The 16,474-nt window shown below is 55.7% G+C and overlaps 3 protein-coding genes across 5 annotated transcripts; 1 reads left to right on the forward strand and 2 right to left on the reverse strand.

Annotated features, from left to right (window-relative positions):
* Positions 1-29: 29 nt before the first annotated feature.
* PCYOX1 (prenylcysteine oxidase 1) lies at positions 30-5,276 on the forward strand. Its single transcript, XM_423959.8, has 6 exons — positions 30-161; positions 256-462; positions 1,939-2,113; positions 2,768-2,979; positions 3,322-3,474; positions 3,791-5,276. The coding sequence occupies exons 1-6, from the start codon at positions 59-61 to the stop codon at positions 4,447-4,449; spliced, it is 1,509 nt and encodes a 502-aa protein (XP_423959.3). The 5' UTR covers positions 30-58; the 3' UTR covers positions 4,450-5,276.
* Positions 4,532-7,564, reverse strand: SNRPGP15 (small nuclear ribonucleoprotein polypeptide G pseudogene 15). 3 transcript variants are annotated; one of them, XR_003071584.3, is made up of 6 exons: positions 7,499-7,564; positions 7,315-7,337; positions 6,948-7,072; positions 5,958-6,085; positions 5,549-5,742; positions 4,882-5,429 (listed from the first exon to the last, which is right to left on the reverse strand). XR_003071584.3 is itself a non-coding variant. In NM_001302092.2 (4 exons), the coding sequence occupies exons 1-4, from the start codon at positions 7,528-7,530 to the stop codon at positions 6,035-6,037; spliced, it is 231 nt and encodes a 76-aa protein (NP_001289021.1). In that variant the 5' UTR covers positions 7,531-7,564; the 3' UTR covers positions 5,913-6,034. The 3 variants fall into 3 exon arrangements, 1 of the variants encoding a protein (NP_001289021.1); XR_003071583.3 differs by having other exon boundaries at positions 4,532-5,742; NM_001302092.2 differs by lacking the exons at positions 4,882-5,429; positions 5,549-5,742 and having other exon boundaries at positions 5,913-6,085.
* A 1,837-nt stretch (positions 7,565-9,401) lies between these two features.
* Positions 9,402-11,999, reverse strand: FAM136A (family with sequence similarity 136 member A). Its single transcript, NM_001302093.2, has 3 exons — positions 11,905-11,999; positions 10,599-10,739; positions 9,402-9,638 (listed from the first exon to the last, which is right to left on the reverse strand). The coding sequence occupies exons 1-3, from the start codon at positions 11,989-11,991 to the stop codon at positions 9,450-9,452; spliced, it is 417 nt and encodes a 138-aa protein (NP_001289022.1). The 5' UTR covers positions 11,992-11,999; the 3' UTR covers positions 9,402-9,449.
* Positions 12,000-16,474: the final 4,475 nt, after the last annotated feature.

The raw sequence follows: 16,474 nt of genomic DNA on the forward strand, positions 1-16,474 counted from the left end.
GGTCAATGGGCGGGCGTGAGGCCCGGCCCGGCCCGGCACGGCCCGACAGAGCAGCGCCATGCCGCCCCGCCGCCTCCTCCTCGTCCTCCTCCCGTTTCTCACCGTCCTCTGCCCGCTGGTCCCGGGCCGCGGGGAGCAGCGCGCTGCCCCGGGGAAGATCGGTACGGAGGGACGGCTGAGGGTGGGGGTCGGGGTGGGGGGGGAGGGGGGGCTTAACCGTAACGCTAACCCTAACGCCGTGCTCCGCTCCCACAGCCGTGATCGGCGGCGGCATCGGGGGGACGGCGGCCGCTTATTTCCTGCGGCAGAAGTTCGGGAGGAGCGTGCGGATCGAGGTGCTGGAGCGGGGGGAGGTGGGCGGCCGTTTGGCCACGGTGGAGGTGGAAGGGGAGAGCTACGAGGCGGGGGGGTCCGTGCTGCACCCCCTCAACCTGCACATGAAGCACTTCGCCAAGGAGTTGGGTGAGTATCCGCAGCCCATGCACGGCGGAAGGGGGGGGGGGGAGGAGGGGGGCTGCCCCTCTGCTATGGGGTGGGGGGCCCACAGCCCACCCCATACACATCTCCGCCCCATAGCCGCGCTCCCTGCCCGGCCAAAGTCGTCTCGGATTATGGGCTGGCACGGCGTCAAATCCCGGCGTCTCGTTGCTGACAGCCCTCATTGTGCCCTCTGAGCGTTGGGACGTTGCAGTGGGGGGTGAGGGCCGCTGAAAGCCGAGGTGCTGCAAGCTGACTTCTGTGCTTCTTGGTCGCAGTTCAGGAGGGGAAGGTCCTGCTGGAGGGACTCGGTGTCCTTTTGTGCCAAGGTCACCCATCTCATGGAGCGAGGGAGGCCAGGCCGTGGTATCTGATTGCATTTAAGTAAAGCTTTCCGTGCTGTTTCTCACTTAGAATCGTTCAGGTTGGGAAAGACCTCAAGTCCAACCCATCAACCCATCCGTGTCCCTCTGTGCCACACTTACCCATTTACCAGGGATGGGGACCCCACCTCCCTGGGCATAAATTGTTCCTAACATCCAACCTGAACCCCCCCCTGGTGCAGCTTAAGGCCATCACCTCATCCTTTCGCTGCTATGGGTGAGCAGTTGGCTGATGGTTGAGCCCAAAGGGTTTTGGGCAGTGGGGTTCCATCAGGTTGGTGGCAGGTTGTTAGTGGGGTTCTCCAGGGCTCCATTTTGGGGCCAGTTCCATGTAGGATTTGGACTTGGTGATCGTTATGGGTCCCTTCCAACCCGTGGGGATGTTCTGGGATTGCTGTGATGCGGATGGCTCTTCTTCTGTCATTCAGTGATGTGGATGTGGGACTGGAAGGTGTCTTGAGCGTGTTGGCTGACGATAGGAAAGTGGGAGAAGCTGTTGCCTTCTTCAAGAGTGGAGAGGCCTTAAAGAGAGGTCTGGGCAAATCAGAGGGCCGGGCAGACAGCAGCCACGTGAAGCATAATGAGAGCAAGTGCTGATTCTGCACTGGGGAAGGGGCAGCCCTGGGTGTGTGCACAGACTGCAGGAGGAGGAATGGGCATGGTGAAGAACCATGGTTGGACCAGATGGTCTTAGTGGCCTTTTCCAACCTTAATGATTCTGTGAAAGGGGTTTGGCAGTCTCAGCCTACAGCAGGTTGAACGTGAGTCAGCAGCGTGCCCAGGCAGCCAGTAGGGCCAATTGTACCCTGGGCTGCATCAAACAGCATTGCTGGAGGGTTGAGGGAAAGGGTTGTCCTGCTTTACACAGCAGAAGGGCATAAAACTGTCAGAGAACATCCAAAGGAGGGCTGCAGAGATGGTGAAGGGTCTGGAGGGAAAGCCTATGAGCAGCTGGAGTCTCTTGGTTTGCTCAGCCCAGAGAAGAGACCGAAGGCAGATGTCACTGCAGCCTGCGGGGATATTCAATGGTTCTGTGATTCACCTCTCATTAAATACCTTTGTTCACCCTTTCCTCCAGGCCTCCCTGCTCTCCCTGTCCCCAGCAACCTCATGGGCATCTATAACGGAGAGGAGTTTGTCTTCGAGGAGAGCAGCTGGTACATCATCAACGTCCTCAAGCTGCTCTGGCACTACGGGTTCAGCCCCCTGCGGATGAACATGTGGGTGGAGGACATCTTGGACAAGTTCATGCGGTAAGGAGGCTGCTCTGTGATGTTCACAAGGCAGGAAGGTTATGGGGGAAGGGGGGGGTCCTGGAGGGGGATGGCTGATGGAAAAAGTGGATGAGAAGCTTGGCACGATTCTGCCGTTGTATAATACCCGCTGCTGAGTTGCAGAAATTGGTGAAATCACCCCATTGCTACTGAAAAACAGTTCTCTGGTTGTCCCCCCTCTGTTGCCAATCCTTTCCTAAGGAAAAAGGTCAAGATTGGTGCTGTCACCTTGTTAGGAGCACCAACAAAAGGCAGCGTGCTGCTGGTGGGTTGGGGATAGCACGGTCCATTGGTCTTTAGCACCCGGATGCTAGAGATCCTTGGATTCATGACTGCACAAAGTGCAGTCTTATCTTTATTTATACCACCCTTTATCAGGAAGGGTGAGCAGGTGATCATTTTAGGCCCGTTAGCACTTAGGCTGGAAGGAGGAGCGCTGCTGCTCCTACCAAACGCTATGAGGCTCTTGGGAGTCCTACACCAGAAGGCACGTGAGGTTCTCCTCAGCTTCCAAGGGCCTCAAAGATAATCAGCAGCAACTGAATGCTTCAGTTCCCTTCCCAAGATAAGAGTGCCTCGGGTAGCCCACGTGCTGTGCAGCTGTGAGATGTATTTCCTTGTCTCTGGTTAAAGGATCTATCGCTACCAGACGCACGACTACACCTTCAGCACTTACGAGCGGCTCTTCCACGCCCTTGGAGGGAATGACTTCATTCAGATGTTTAACCAGACCATCGATGAAGCCATGCAGAAAGCCAGCTTTTCCCAGAAGTTCATAAATGAGATGGTTTGTCCGGCCATGAGGGTCGATTACGGGCAAGGTGTCAACATCAATGGCTTTGTAGGTGAGCGTTTCACGCGTGGTAGAAGGGGTGTGCTTCAGGTGACACCATATGCTTTGGGATTCCTTCTCTCTGGGCTGGGCAGATGCTGGCAGCAACCTATTTATTCCCTGCTGCAGAACAATTCCTCCTACTGTTCAGCAGCACCCTTCCTTGCTGGGTTACTGGGTTATTCTGGCAAGAGAGCAATTGCTTGCTAACATGACCTACTTAGCCCTTCGTCCTCATTCAAGCTCTGTGTCCCGTTGGGATGTTTTCTCCTTTCCTTGTCCACGTGATGTTTTGAGTGGCCCCCTACAAAACGGTGCTGAACAAGCAGTGCTAATGGTTGTGGTTTCCTTGTAGGTGCCGTGTCTCTGGCAGGGGCAGGATCAGGCCTTTGGTCAGTGAAAGGGGGAAACAAACTTGTCTGCACTGGTCTTATTTACGCCTCGAAAGCAGATGTTATCGCTGGTACAGTCGTGTCTATAGAGCCCAAAACCAGAAAGAGATCCACAGGTGAGTCCTGTTTGCTTTCCCTTTGGTGGGTGGGAATAGCCAGCTCTGGCAGCTACACACTGACCTTTGCTCTTGGCAGACCAAAGCAACAGCCTGGGTTTTCTTTGATCTTCTACAATGAAAACTGTGCTCTGTTTAAAGCCTCAGATCACAGCCCTGCTGTCTGCTAATCTCGTACTACGTGAACAAGCCTCGGTTCACAACAAGGCATAATGAGCCTAAGTGTGACGGCATTAAAAACATTACGTTTGTTAGAGGGACAAATGAGGTGGAACAGCATCACTGAGCTCTTCACCCCTCCTTCTGCCCTCCCCAGGGGACCCAGTTAACCTCTACCACGTCACCTACGACACGCCGTCAGGACAGACAGGGGACATCTATGACATTGTTGTCATTGCTGCTCCGCTGAACCGCAAAATAGCCAACATCACCTTCAAGAACTTCAGCCCTCCGGTCCCAGAGTTCTCCAATCCTTACCAACAGACCGTGGCTACGTTTGTGCATGGCCGCTTAAACGCCTCCTTCTTTGGCTACCGGGACCCATCCGCCTTTCATCTGGGTGCCATTTTCACTACAGAGAATCCCAAACTGTTCATCAACAGCGTGGGGATCGTGTCTCCTGTGGAAAACAGAGGCAGCGAAGAAAAGCCCCCCTTGCAGTCAGCAGTCTGGAAGATATTCTCAAGGGAAGTGCTCACGAAAGAGCAGCTGAACTTGCTTTTCTCCTCCTATGACTCTGTCAAGGTGAAGAAGTGGCTGGCATACCCCCACTACAGCCCCCCGAATGAATTCCCACCTATCATCCTCCATGACAACATCTACTACCTGAATGGCATCGAGTGGGCTGCGAGTGCCATGGAGATGAGCTCCATTGCAGCCAAAAACGCCGCGCTGCTCGCCTACCACCGCTGGTACGGCAACACAGACAAAATCGACCAGGAAGACTTGTATGAGAAACTGAAAACAGAGCTTTGAGCTGTGCACCACTACGGCCCCCACAGATACAGATCACGTACTGAAGCTGCGTAGTTGCAACTAAAAGGAACGAAGGAGGAGCTTGGATGCTGTGATTTTTATTCTAACTTCTCACTTAGCCTTGAAGGAGGAGGAAACATCCAGTCAGCTCCAGGCACAACTTGACTTGGACTGCTGTCGAAAGTGGGGGGCACTTCCCCAAGTGAGCTGGTCCTCCCTCAAGCAAAGCCTTCAATCTGTCCCCCTGTAAGATAACCAAGATGTTTTAAATGCCACGTTGACCCTAAAGTGTCCTTCAGGTCCTGCCAAGCCCAGGATCTGCATCACTGTGATTAACTGAGCACTGTTCCCCTTAGACCTGTGCATGTCGCTTTCCCTCTCTGTACGTCTCTTTGTTGGGGGGGGGATATAAGTCAGCTTTTTAGCATTAAATCTCTCTGCCTCCACTTTTCTAAAGAGTGCATCAAGGAACCAGCCCTTGGGGTGGGACCAGGGGAAATGGTGAATACAGTCTTTGCTATCATCCAAGTTCTGCAGGTGGGGGAGTGAGGAGAGAGGGCAAACAGAAGCAGACCTGTGCGTGAGTTGCTGAAATGGGTGGAAAACAGGCAAAAGACACACCGTGTACTTCTCTTCATCAAGGTTTGGAAGTGTCAGCTGCTTGGATGACCTAAAAATGACAGCAGGGCAGCAGTAGGTTGTAGCAGAGAAACTCTTCTGTCCCTTGACTGGATCTAATATTGCTGCTGAACCTCACCCATGTCTAACTACACAGTAAATACGATGTTGCCATTACAAATAAAAGGAATGCACAGGTTTGAAAGGAAGCTGGAGGTGTCTGTATTACTTGCATTGTGCTGTCTCTCAGAGCTGCTACTCGGTCCTCCATCAGCAGAGTACTCCTGTACCAGCAAGCTGTGCTTGCTTAGCTCAAATTCCCACTAACAAGCCTCCACTAGTGTTGCCTCGCACTTGCTGTGCTAGGAAAGATGAACACACTTGATTAAAGCTTAATTGCAGGACTTGCACTGAGATTAACAGCATCACAGGAGTCTGCGCGTGCTGGAACACGATTCAACTCTTAGAAGCTTGCTGGTACCTTGGGGTCAATGCTTTGTCCTGTCTGCTTCACCCCCGGGGCTGCTTGAGGGCAATCACAATAACCAAAAACACTTTTGCCTCAGCTCAGAGGTGAAGATCACCACGAAGCTGCAGGCAAACACTTCAGCAGGACAGATATTTCAGTCCCCTTCACTCTTCACAGAGCAGTGCCAGAAATAGAAGTGTCACAGCCTGTTATTTATGAGGGAAAAGATACAGGCAGTATCATTTGAACATCCACTCGAAGAAATGAAGCCGCCTGAAAGCCCTCCCCCCAGCTTTAAAGCTGACACTGGCACACCACTGCACTCACAGAATTAACTGCCCCAGGCTTCAGTTACACCACGTACAGCTTACACGGGTTACATCAACCAGTACAAAATTTATTTAACAAAAAATAAGCTTACACTTGTGGTTGCTTCACTAGGTTCGAGTGAGTAAACAAAACACAACAGGGTCAGGTCACTATGGGGTTCCTCTGCCACTATACTCGTTCCAAAGCTTCCAGCATAATGATGCTGTTTCCTCGTATTACCTACAAAGAGAAGTTGTCAGCATGAGGTGAGATGAAGCACATTATACTCACAGCACAGAAGGTTCTCTTTCCCTCTGACTTTTCCTCCTAGAAAGCCCCACAGCACACGCAGCTTCAAGGACTGAAGTGAATCACAGAACTGTGGGGGCTCATGGCAGCAGTCAGCCTGCTGGATAAGGTTCCTATAGGAGGGTGGCTGATAGAAGAAGTGGACAAGAAGCTGGACACAGGGCAGTAACGTATGCTTGTGACCTCACAGCCAACAGCATCCCAGGCTGCTACCCCTCTGTTGCTGCAGTGGGCAGGGAGGGGTTTGTCGCCCTCTGCTCTGCCCTCCTGAGGCTCCATCTGGAGTACTGCATCCAGGCCTGGGGCCCTCAGGGCAGGAGGGATGTGGGGCTGTGTGACAGGGCCCAGAGGAGGGCCATGAGGATGCTCAAAGGGCACCTATCCTATGAGGAAAGGCTGAGGGGGCTGGGCTTGTTCAGTAAAAGCTGTGGACAGACCTCACTGGGATCTTCCATTACCCAAAGGGAGCTTACATACAGGAGGGAGAGTGACTTTTTACACAAGTAGATAGCAATGGGACAAGGAGGAATGGTTTTAAACTACAAGAGAGGAGATTTAGGTTAGATATTAGGGGCAAATTCTTCACCATGATGGTGAAGGTGCTGCAACAGAGGAGTGGTGGGTTCCCTGTACCTGGAGGTGCCCAAGGCCATGGGTGGCACATGGCAAGGCACTGTGTGGCCTGAGCTGGAGGGAGGCACTCAGCCCAGGGCAGCAGGTGGGACTGGGGGGGCCATAAGGTCCCTCTCAACCCAACTATGCTGTGATGCTACAACCCCCCCCCAGCACTCACCACCATGCCGATGTTGTTCTGCTGCCCACCGGGTGCCATCTCCACGCACTCATCAATCACCAGGTTCATGAAGGGGTCGAAGCCCCGCAGGATCCCCTGCACGTGGCGGCCGCCATTTAACTTCACTACGAGAAATGGGGTCATTGAGAAGCAAGGGGAGGGCGGGGGGGGGGGGGGGAGGGAAGGGGCGTCAGCTCAAAGGACAGCGCCAGAAGGAAGGGGGGCCCGGGGCTGCGTGCCTGTGGGGGCAGCTGGGGCTCAGTGGACAACCGCTCTCCCACCAACACCGAACGCGGGCACCGCAGCACGGCCGCAGCCGGCAGTGACCGCCCCCCGTTCTCCCCCCCGCGGTACGGCAGTGACTCACGTGACAGCTTCTTGTCCATGAACCTGCAACGAGAGCGCAACCGGAGAAGGCCGCGTCAGCACGGGGTCAGGGTCGGAACCGCCCGGACCCCGCCGGACCCGTCCCCGTGACCCCGCCCGGGCCGCTGGGTCAACCTCAGGCCCCGCTTTCCCCCCTCCCAGCCCCACCGCGGCCCCACTCTCACTTCTTCAGCTCGGGGGGGTGCGCCTTGCTCATGGCGTCTCCTCAGCGCCGCTGCCGCTCGCGCCGCGTTCTGACGTCATCACGTCGCCCGCTTAGCCAATCGGAGCCCCTCCCCTCTTCCCGCCACCCCTCGCGCCTCGCCGGCAGCCAATCAGAGCGCTCGAAGGGGGCGCGCATGCGCGCTGGGAGCGGCCCGGCTCGCGCGCAAGCAGCGGCGCCGTGCAGCACGTGCGTGGGTACCCGCAGCTCTGCTGCACCGCGCGGACTGCACTGCATGCACTGCGCATTGCACGCCCAGCACAGCACAGCACACACACCAAACTGCATGCACACCGCGTTGCACGCCCAGCACAGCACGCACACCGCACTGCATGCACACTGCATTGCACGCCCAGCACAGCACACACACCAAACTGCATGCACACCGCGTTGCACGCCCAGCACAGCACGCACACCGCACTGCATGCACACTGCATTGCACGCCCAGCACAGCACACACACCACACTGCATGCACACCGCGTTGCACGCCCAGCACAGCACACACACCGCACTGCATGCACACCGCATTGCACGCCCAGCACAGCACACACACCACACTGCATGCACACCGCACTGCACGCCCAGCACAGCACACACACCGCACTGCATGCACAGCGCATTGCACGCCCAGCACAGCACACACACCGCACTGCATGCACACCGCATTGCACACACACACACACATCAACTGCATGCACACCACATCACACATCTACTGTAGCACACACACCGCACTGCATGCACACTGCATTGCACACACACACACATCAACTGCATGCACACCACATTACACATCTACTGTATTACACACACCACACTGCATGCACACTGTATTGCATGTCCACTGTAGTATGCACACTGCACCGCACGCTGTTGTACACGCACTGCATGCATGCCATTACACGCTCACTGTATTGCCTGTGCACCATTGCACAGCCACTACAATGCATGCACACTGCACTGCATGCATGCTATTGTACACCTGCTGCATTGCATGCATGCCATTGCACTCCCACAGGGATCACCCCGTGCCTGTGCAGTAATCCCCAGTTGCACCCACCTTGCATGTACACAAAGGCACTGCCCCACACATTGCAAGCCCTGCATGGCTGACTGTGCACTTCACACACCTTCATGACTCACCCTGCACACCTTGCACAGCCATCGGCTCACAGTTTGCTTGTCTGTACCCTGCACACTTTGCACACCCTGAACACCATACCCCACACCCTGCAGAAGCACTGCCCCCACCTTGCACACCTGCAACCCACCCTATGGCAGAAGCATCCCCCACTCACTGCACACTTACAATCAGCACCCCACACTGCCACACACCTTGCATATCTGCATGGCTCACCCCCCACACATCACTCTCCAACTTGCACACTTGCACAGCTCACCCCATGCACTGAACATCTGCATGGCTGACTCTGCACACATTGCACAGGTATCACCCCACGCCTTGCACACCTGTGTCCCATACATCGTACAACCATCAACCCATACCCTACACCCCATTCATTGCATAGCCATCACCCCATTCCTTCAAAAGCTTCACACCCATGCATGCTTGCATGGCTCATCCCACACCCCATACCTTGCACACCTGCACACCATACCTTCTGCAGCCATCATCCCACACTTTGCACACTTGCACCCTATCTATACACTGCACACTTGCACGGCTCATCCCACCCCCATACACTGCACAGCCATCACCCCATACCTTGCGCACACCCACCCCATACATTGCACAGCCACTATCCTACACCTTGCACACCTGCACCCTACATTTTGCACAGCCATCACCCCACACCTTGCACCCCCACACCCCAAAGCCCCAGCACCCCTCGAGCACCACGAGTGCAGCTCCTTGCCTTTAATAGCATCGCCCCCATCCCAAAAGCACCCATTAGTGCTGTAGGGCCGCCAACCCGTCCCGCATCCTCTTGGCCATGCCGGGCACCAGACGTAGGTGCTCATCCCCACAGGCAGCCACGCAGGCGTCGAGCTGGGACCGTGCCCGTGTCTCCCCACCGCCCGCCTCCAGGGCATCCTTGGCTCTGTCAGAGCAGTGCAGCGTGCAGCGGCTCAGGCGGTCCTGCAAGGGGACAAGGGGGCACAGGTCACGATAACGACAGAACCATAGGGGTTGGAAGGGACCTCTGGGGTTCCCCCAGTGTTTACATGTTGATAAGCATTCATTGGATCCCCTTTCAGCCTTCTCCTCCCCAGGTGAACATCCCTTGGGGCTCTCAGCCTTTTCCCATCAGGGGATGCTCCTCCAGGCCTCCACCATCTTTATGGCCCTCCGGCAGTTCCCTGTCTGCCTGGAACTGAGGAGTCCACAGCTGGACCCAGTGCTCCAGATGTGGCCTCCTCATGGCAGAGCGGGAGCACCTCCCTCACCCTGCTGGCCATGCCCTTTGTAATGGACCCCAGGATCCACCCGGTCTTCTTGGCCACCAGGATGCACTGCTGGCTCATGGTCAGCCTGTGGTCAATCACTGGTCAACTGTTGGTCAGCCACTGGCCAACTGCAGGTCAACCACTGGTCAACTGCTGATCAACTGTTGGCCAACTGCAGGTCAACCACTGGTCAACTGCTGATCAACTGTAGGTCAACCATTGGCCAACTGCAGGTCAACCACTGGTCAGCTGCTGATCAACTGTTGGCCAACTGCAGGTCAACCACTGGTCAACTGCTGACCAACTGTTGGTCAACTGTAGGTCAACCACTGGTCTACTGTTGGTCAACTACTGGTCAACTGTCGGTCAACCACTGGTTGACCGTTGGTCCAACAATGGTCAACTGGAGGTCAACCAGGACCCCCAGGTCCTTCTCTGCAGAGCTCCTCATGCAGCACCTCAGCCCCCAGCCTGCACTGATGCGTGCAGTTGTTCCTCCCCAGGTGTAGTACCCCACACCAGCTCATATGAACCCCATCAGGTTCCTCTCTGCCCAGCTCTCAGCCTGCCCATGTCGGGGGTGTCAGCCCCTGCTCCCAGCTCTGTGGATGCACCCCCATGATGTGCTCGTGTCCCCCCGTTATTTCCTCACCTGGAAACGTTCCAGCTCGCCGGTGACGATGGCCTGGGCCTGGGCCAGGGGTGCATGGCAGCGCTCGATGCAGCGCTGCACCTGCTGCATGGAGGCTGCTCTGTCCTCACAGCACCGTGCGCTGCAGTGGAACATGGTGGCCTGCAATGGGTGGGCAAAAGGGGGGTGGTTAGCGAGGTGCAGCACCCAGGGGACCCCTCCTTATGTGTGAGCAATCTGAGGTACCCCCAGCAGTGCACAGAGGGGAGGGCTGCAGGGCAGGAACAGGGCGTGCACAGAGCTTGCACATGGGGGATGAAAACATTTTGCACAGGGCATGCTTGCCGGGGCGGGGGGGGAGTGTACAAATTTGTAATGAACCCCAGGATACCATTGGCCTTCTTGGCCATGGGAGCACGTTGCTGGCTCATGGTCAATTGCTGGTCAACCATCAGTCAACCACTGGTCAACTGTTGGTCAGCTGCTGGTCAACCATCAGTCAACCACTGGTCAACTGTTGGTCAGCTGCTGGTCAACCATCAGTCAACCACTGGTCAACTGTTGGTCAACCAGGTCACCCAAGTCCTCCTGCACAGAGCTGCTTTGCAGCAGCTCAGCCCCTAACCTGGGGGCTGCACACATTTTGCACAGGGCGGGCACCTGGAGGACACACAGCTGGCACACACAGCATGCACTGGGGAGGGGGGGGCACAAAGTTTGTCTGCAGGGCATCATGCACTCGGGGTGGGTACCACAAAGTTTGCATAGGGCTCAAAACGTTCCCAGGGGGATGCACAAATCTTGCATAGGGTGTGCAATGGGGGAGGATGAAAAGGTCACAGGGTGTGCAACTGGGGGGGGGACTGGGGCACAAATTTTGCACAGGGCATGCACTTAGGGGGCACAACGCTTGCACAGAGTATGCACGGGGGGGCGGGGGGGGTGCAGGGTATGCACTGTGGGGCAGAAATCTTGCACGCAGAGCATGCACTTGGGAGGGATCACAGAGCTTGCACTTGGGGTGGGGCCACAAAATTTGCACAGAGCACGTGCTGCAAGGTTGGGGGCCAGGGGGCACGCTGGGGGGTTGGACATACGTTGTACATACCTCGCACACGGCGTGCACCGCGGGGGGAGCACAGCATGCACTGAGGGGGGGGGGGCACAAAGCTTGCACGGAGCACAGCGGGAGACGTGCAGACTTTGCACAGGGAGAAACTGGGGGGCACAGGGAAGCTCTAGGGGGCACTGGGGAACAGTGGGCGGTAACGGGGGGGGGCACTGGGAGAACTGGGGGGCACTGGGAGCACAGGGGCTCGGGCGGTACCTGCATGCCGCGGATGCTGTCCCGCTCCAGCTCCTGCACAACGCTTTCCACCGCCTCCTGCACGCGGCCCTGCGCGGCCTCCGCCATGCCGGGCCGGGAGGGGGGGAGAGGGGAAGGGGGAGGCGGGGCTGGGAGGGGGCGGGGCGGTGGTGGTGGGAGGTGGGGCCGCCGTGTGCAATGCTGCGTGCTGTGCAATGCTGTGCTGGTGTGCAATGCTGTGTGCTGTGCAGTGTTGCACGGTGTGCAGTGCTGCATGATGTGCAATGCTGTGCTGGTGTGCAATGGTGCATGCTGGGCAGTGCGGCATGCTGTGCAAAACTGTGCTGGTGTGCAGTGCTGTGTGCTGTGCAATGCTGCACGGTGTGCAATGCTGCGTGCTGTGCAATGCTGTGCTGGTGTGCAATGGTGTGTGCTGTGCAACGCGGTGCTGGTGTGCGGGGCTGCGTGCTGTGCAGTGCTGGTGTGCAATACTGTGTTCTGTGCAGTGCTGCATGATGTGCAATGCTGTGCTGGTGTGCAATGGTGCATGCTGGGCAGTGCGGCATGCTGTGCAAAACTGTGCTGGTGTGCAATGCTGTGTGCTGTGCAGTGCTGGTGTGCAATACTGTGTTCTGTGCAGTGCTGCATGATGTGCAATGCTGTGCTGCTGTGCAATGGTGCATGCTGGGCAGTGCGGCATGCTGTGCAAAACTGTGCTGGTGTGCAGTGCTGTGTGCTGTGCAATGCTGCACGGTGTGCAATGCTGTGCTGGTGTGCAATGGTGTGTGCTGTGCAACGCGGTGCTGGTGTGCGGGGCTGCGTGCTGTGCAGTGCTGGTGTGCAATACTGTGTTCTGTGCAGTGCTGCATGATGTGCAATGCTGTGCTGGTGTGCAATGGTGCATGCTGGGCAGTGCGGCACGGTGTGCAGTGCTGCATGATGTGAAACGCTGTGCTGGTGTGCAATGGTGTGTGCTGTGCAACGCGGTGCTGGTGTGCAGTGCTGCATGCTGTGCAGTGCTGGTGTGCAATACTGTGTTCTGTGCAGTGCTGCATGATGTGCAGTGCTGTGCTGGTTGCAGTGGTGCATGCTGGGCAGTGCTGCATGCTGTGCAAAACTGTGCTGGTGTGCAATGCTGTGTTCTGTGCAGTGCTGGTGTGCAATACTGTGTTCTGTGCAATGCTGCATAATGTGCAATGCTGTGCTGGTGTGCAATGGTGTGTGCTGTGCAACGCGGTGCTGGTGTGCGGTGCTGCGTGCTGTGCAGTGCTGGTGTGCAATACTGTGTTCTGTGCAGTGCTGCATGATGTGCAAAGCTGTGCTGGTGTGCAATGGTATGTACTGTGCTGTGTTACCTGGTGTGCAATGCTGTGTGCTATGCAGTGTTGCACGGTGTGCAGTGCTGCATGATGTGCAATGCTGTGCTGGTGTGCAATGGTGCATGCTGGGCAGTGCTGCATGCTGTGCAAAACTGTGCTGGTGTGCAGTGCTGTGTGCTGTGCAATGCTGCGTGCTGTGCAACGCTGTGCTGGTGTGCAATGGTGTGTGCTGTGCAACGCGGTGCTGGTGTGCAGTGCTGGTGTGCAATACTGTGTTCTGTGCAGTGCTGCATGATGTGCAATGCTGCATGCTGTGCAGTGCTGCATGATGTGCAAAACTATGCTGTGTTACCCGGTGTGCAATGCTGTGCTGGTGTGCAATGTTGCATGCTGTGCAGTGCTGTGTGCTGTGCAGTGCTGGTGTGCAATACTGTGTTCTGTGCAATGCTGCATGATGTGCAATGCTGCATGTTGTGCAGTGCTGCATGCTGTGCAAAACTGTGCTGCTGTGCAATGCTGTGTGCTGTGCTGTGTTACCTGGTGTGCAATGCTGTGCTGGTGTGCAATGGTGCATGCTGTGCAGTGCTGTGTGCTGTGCAGTGCTGGTGTGCAATACTGTGTTCTGTGCAGTGCTGCATGCTGTGCAGTGCTGAATAATGTGCAAAGCTGTGCTGGTGTGCAATGGTGTGTACTGTGCTGTGTTACCTGGCGTGCAATGCTGTGTGCTGTGCAGTGTTACACGGTGTGCAGTGCTGCATGATGTGCAATGCTGTGCTGGTGTGCAATGCTGTGTGCTGTGCAGTGTTGCACGGTGTGCAATCCTGTACTGGTGTGCAATGTTGCATACTGTGCAGTCCTGTGTGTTTTGCAGTGCTGCTGAGCAATACTGTGTTCTGTGCAATGCCGCATGATGTGCAATGCTGTGCTGGTGTGCAGTGCTGCATGCTGTGCAATGCTGCATGCTGTGCATACTGTACCATGTGCAATACTGTGCTGATGTGCAGCACTGCATGCTGTGCAATGCCGTGCTGGTGTGCAATGCTGCACAGTGTGCAATGCTGTGCTGATGTGCAGTGGTGTGTGCAGTGCAATGCTGTGCTGGCGTGCAATGTTGCATGCTGTGCTGGAGTGCAATGCTGCACGCTGTGCAATGCCGTGCTACGGGGCTGTGCAACACTGCATACTGTGCAATGCTGCAATGATGCACATTGCTGCATGCTGTGCAATACCACAACAGCATGCAGTGCTGCATGCCATACCACATAACTATGCAACACTTTAATGGGCTGTGATGGTGCACAGCTGTGCAACGCTGTGTGCCATGCGATGCTACACCGCCATGCAGCATTGTACCCCAATGCAACGTTGCACCACCGTGGCTCTGCCACCATGCAACGCTGTGATGCTGCACTGCCATACAAACCCTGCACTGCCATGCAGCGCTGTGCAATGCTGCACTCCAAAGGTGAGGCCCAGGGATGGGGTGCAGGAGTTGCTGCAGAAAGTCCCTGAAGAAGTGGGAATCGTAGTGGTGGGATGGGGGGTAGTCAGGCCAATGGGATCGGGGTGAGCCCAGCAGGGAATGGGGATCCAGGGGAGCCAGGATGAAATGAGAACCCAAAAGGGATGGGAGGAGGACCAGGACAGAGTGGTGTGGGGACTGCGTTGGGGTGAGATTGATACTGGAGGAGAATGGGATGGGGATAAGGTTGGGATGAAATGAGGAGCCAAAAGGGATGGGAATGGGATGCGGATAGAATGAGGATCCCAAAAGGATAGGAATATGGCCAGGATGGGGACCTGAAAAGATGCAAACGGAACCAGGACAGAATGGGATGGAGACTGGATTGGGACGGGATGGATACAGGAGCAGGATGGGATGGGAACCAAGATGAAATGTTGACCCAAAAGGGATGGGAGCAGGACCAGGATGGGATGGGGATCCAAAAGGGATGGGAGCAGGACCGGGATGGGATGGGGATCCAAAAGGGATGGGAGCAGGACCGGGATGGGATGGGGATCCAAAGCAGGACCAGGATGGGATGGAATGGGTATAGGACCAGGATGAAATGATGACCCAAAAGGGATGGAAGCGGGAAAGGGATGGGATGGGGACCAGATTGGGAAGGGATGGGGATCCAAAAGGGATGGGAGGGAGAACAGGATGGGATGGAATGGGGATAGGAGCAGGATGAAATGAGGATCCGAAAGGGATTGGAGCAGGATCAGCATGGGATGGGATGGGGACTGGAACCCAAAAGGGATGAGAAGACGACCAGAACAGGATGGAACTGGACTAGGATGGGGTCTGGGTTAGAATGGGGACAGGACTGGGATGGGGACAGGACTGGGACATGGAGGGGACCTCGTTTAACTCAGCCTCAGCTCCCATGGAGGTGACCCCACATTGCTGCCCCTCAATATTTGCCAACCCCAAATCACAGCACAGCCACAGCCTTCTGAAAAAGTGTCCTTTATATCACTTAAATAACTATAATCCAGGTATTAGGGGAAAAAAAAAAAAGGAAAACAGCTGATCACAATAACATATTATAGAAATCAAAATTAATTTAAACCACACAAAATAAATTAAAACATTAAATATTAACCTTCAGTGCAACATATACAGAAAAACAATGAGTAACCATGACTAAAAAAAAATACGTCGGGTCGGTTATGATGGGGGCGATGGAGAGGATGAAGGGTGGGTGGGGGTCGGGGCCTCCCTATGGGGAGGTTTCTTAGGATTATGGTTCATTGTATTATTACTAAAAAGAGCAGATCTGTCCCCAAAGGCGCTGAGGTGGCTTTGGGAATGGCCGAGGGTTCGGCGGCACTTGTTGTGGTAGGCACGTAGAAAAATAAAGCTGAGGGTTCTCTTCTGTGTTTTGGTTAGAAAAAGGAGCAACAGGGGGAGGAAGGGGGGAAAAAGAGAAGGGGAAAAAGGGGAGAACAGAAGGGGGGGAAGGGGAGGAAAGAAGGGGGAAAAGGGGAGAAAAGAAGGGGGGAAAGGGGAGAAAAGAAGGGGGGAAAGGGGAGAAAAGAAGGGGGGAAAGGGGAGAAAAGAAGGGGGGAAAGGGGAGAAAAGAAGGGGGGGAAAGGGGAGAAAAGAAGGGGGGAAAGGGGAGAAAAGAAGGGGGGAAAGGGGAGAAAAGAAGGGGGGAAAGGGGAGAAAAGAAGGGGGGAAAGGGGAGGAAAGAAGGGGGGAAAGGGGGGAAAAGAAGGGGGGAAAGGGGGGAAAAGAAGGGGGGAAAGGGGGGAAAAGAAGAGGA

The sequence above is a fragment of the Gallus gallus genome, chromosome 22, assembly GCF_016699485.2.
Source record: "Gallus gallus isolate bGalGal1 chromosome 22, bGalGal1.mat.broiler.GRCg7b, whole genome shotgun sequence".
In the NCBI taxonomy this organism is placed as follows: domain Eukaryota; kingdom Metazoa; phylum Chordata; class Aves; order Galliformes; family Phasianidae; genus Gallus; species Gallus gallus.